Below are 2,223 nucleotides of genomic sequence, written 5' to 3'. Positions count from 1 at the left end.
AAAAGCTTTCCTTTTAGTCTACATTATATTAAAAGCTTTCCTTTTAGTCTACATTATATTACAAGCTTTCCTTTTAGTCTACATTATATTACAAGCTTTCCTTTTAGTCTACATTATATTAAAAGCTTTCCTTTTAGCTTGCATTATATTAAAAGCTTTCCTTTTAGCTTGCATTATATTAAAAGCTTTCCTTTTAGTCTACATTATATTACAAGCTTTCCTTTTTGAGACCAAATTAATTTTTATTTAACTTTATAATTAGGCCAGTGATCCTTTACCCCAACTAGTCTTGAAAATGGTGAATAGATTGAGTGTAAAGAAAGTGAAAGAAAAAAAGAGAAACTAAAGAAACCGTAATATTAACAAAAACAGTCTAGCAAGATAAAACTCCATTAATAACTTCTGTTTAAACCATTCTCAGTACATTCGTTTTGATTAGTTAGAAACTATTAATCTTATTGCGATTCAATTAATTTCGTTAGAAACCACATTTTTCTTTACATACCTGCTATTTTGATGTTCATCTCTGCATCTAGAAGCAGGTTTTCAGCTTTAAGGTCTCTGTGAACTACACGTTTTTGATGACAATAGCTAATAGCACCAAGAATCTGTTGAAATTTATTCCTTGCCTCGTTTTCATTCATTCGTCCGTGGGCCACAAGGTTATCTAGCCTCACACAAAAATATCAAGTATATTTTTTTATATTGGCAGATTTAGAATGAAAAGTTTTTTTTAAATACAACCATAATTTCAATAGCTTTGACTTTTTTTTCTTCATAAAGACTTTTAATGTATTTTAACAAATAACAAGCAGTTCAATCAGAGGTTTTTTTAACCAATGAACAATAAACATAAAAAAAGCACTTTCATTTTGTAACAACTGAACATGAATTTTTTTTATTGTTTGATAACAACACACAAGACTACACAACATTTACGATGACAGTAAAAGTCAATAGACCATTGATAACAACACACAAGACCACACATCATTTACTATGACAGTAAAAGTAATAGACCAAATCCACACTTTTAAAGCTGTCAGTATTTTCCACATATCATCAATGTCCAAACAAACCCACTGGATTTTGATAAACATTTTTCTAAATTAATTATGCACAAAACTGTATGCGAGTCAACGAACTGGTTTGTTACATAACAACAAACAAAAATTGTGTTAATTTTATTTCGCTCCACTAATTATTATTGGGGCCATCTATGCATTTCACAGAGAAAATTCGTTTAAATTGCTTAGATCTTTTGTTTTTTTTAACCAAGTGTTGCAACTTAAAGAAACTCAATATGTGGATATCAGTTGTAATGATGAGTACAAAAACAAAAAGACTGACATATAGGAATTAGACATTTATAAAACATATACATATTACAAGGACTTAAATATTCCACTTGGAGTACCTAAAATCAAATAAAGAAGATTGTTAATTAAAACACTGTGAATATAGGGTTACTTTAGAGAAATGTAACAAAAGACCAACTCTTAATGTTGAAAAATGAATACAGGTACATACTTTACATTTTTTATATTACACCCTACAGAGAGTTTCAACCCACATGTAGTGAAACATAAACCCCTTTGTGCTATCATTACACTGTTATTTTGTGTCTGACAGAAATAATGACTATTTCAATAACATTAGATGTGTCTACATGTATATGATAACAAGGATTTTAAAAGTTCGTATATTGTATTTCACTGTATCCGTTACGAAACCTGATAGTTACACACACTTATGTTCGTTGCATCAGGCATACATTTACATGTACTTAATGTGACATATGTCACATTGAAGAACAGGCAACATTAAGCTACAGATGAGCAATGAAAAATATTTTGCCTTTAGCTAGTATGAAAAAACAATTACAGAAAACTAAAACACTTGCAAACTTTAAAACTAAAACACTTGCCAACTTTAAAACTAAAACACCTGCAAACTTTAAAACTAAAACACCTGCAAACTTTAAAACTAAAACACCTGCAAACTTTAAAACTAAAACACCTGCAAACTTTAAAACTAAAACACCTGCAAACTTTAAAACTAAAACACCTGCAAACTTTAAAACTAGACGGATCCAAAGTTTGGCCTGGCCGCTGAAGGATGTGGTGTTAACCATGCTCTCTCGGGGTTGGGTGGAGCTTATTACATCGCTCTGTGAGTACAAGGGCGAGAGATCAAGTTTCTCATTGACACCAGAACACTGGT

The 2,223-nt window shown here is 30.6% G+C and overlaps 1 protein-coding gene across 1 annotated transcript in view; it reads right to left on the bottom strand.

Moving 5' to 3' along the window:
• Positions 1-680, bottom strand: part of LOC106477366 (serine/threonine-protein kinase SIK3-like) — a gene marked incomplete at its 5' end in the record, with an annotated part of 3,768 nt that extends 3,088 nt beyond the window's left edge. The window contains one exon of the mRNA XM_013937944.2: positions 506-680. Within this exon, the coding sequence (XP_013793398.2) occupies positions 506-680 (175 nt within the window). The remainder of the gene's footprint in view (positions 1-505) is intronic.
• Between the last annotated feature and the right edge of the window lie 1,543 nt (positions 681-2,223).

The sequence above is a fragment of the Limulus polyphemus genome, unplaced genomic scaffold (genome assembly GCF_000517525.1).
Source record: "Limulus polyphemus unplaced genomic scaffold, Limulus_polyphemus-2.1.2 Scaffold14592, whole genome shotgun sequence".
Taxonomy (NCBI): Eukaryota; Metazoa; Arthropoda; class Merostomata; order Xiphosura; family Limulidae; genus Limulus; species Limulus polyphemus.
Note: the sequence above shows the minus strand (reverse complement) of the source record. Positions and strands in the feature narration are given on the sequence as shown.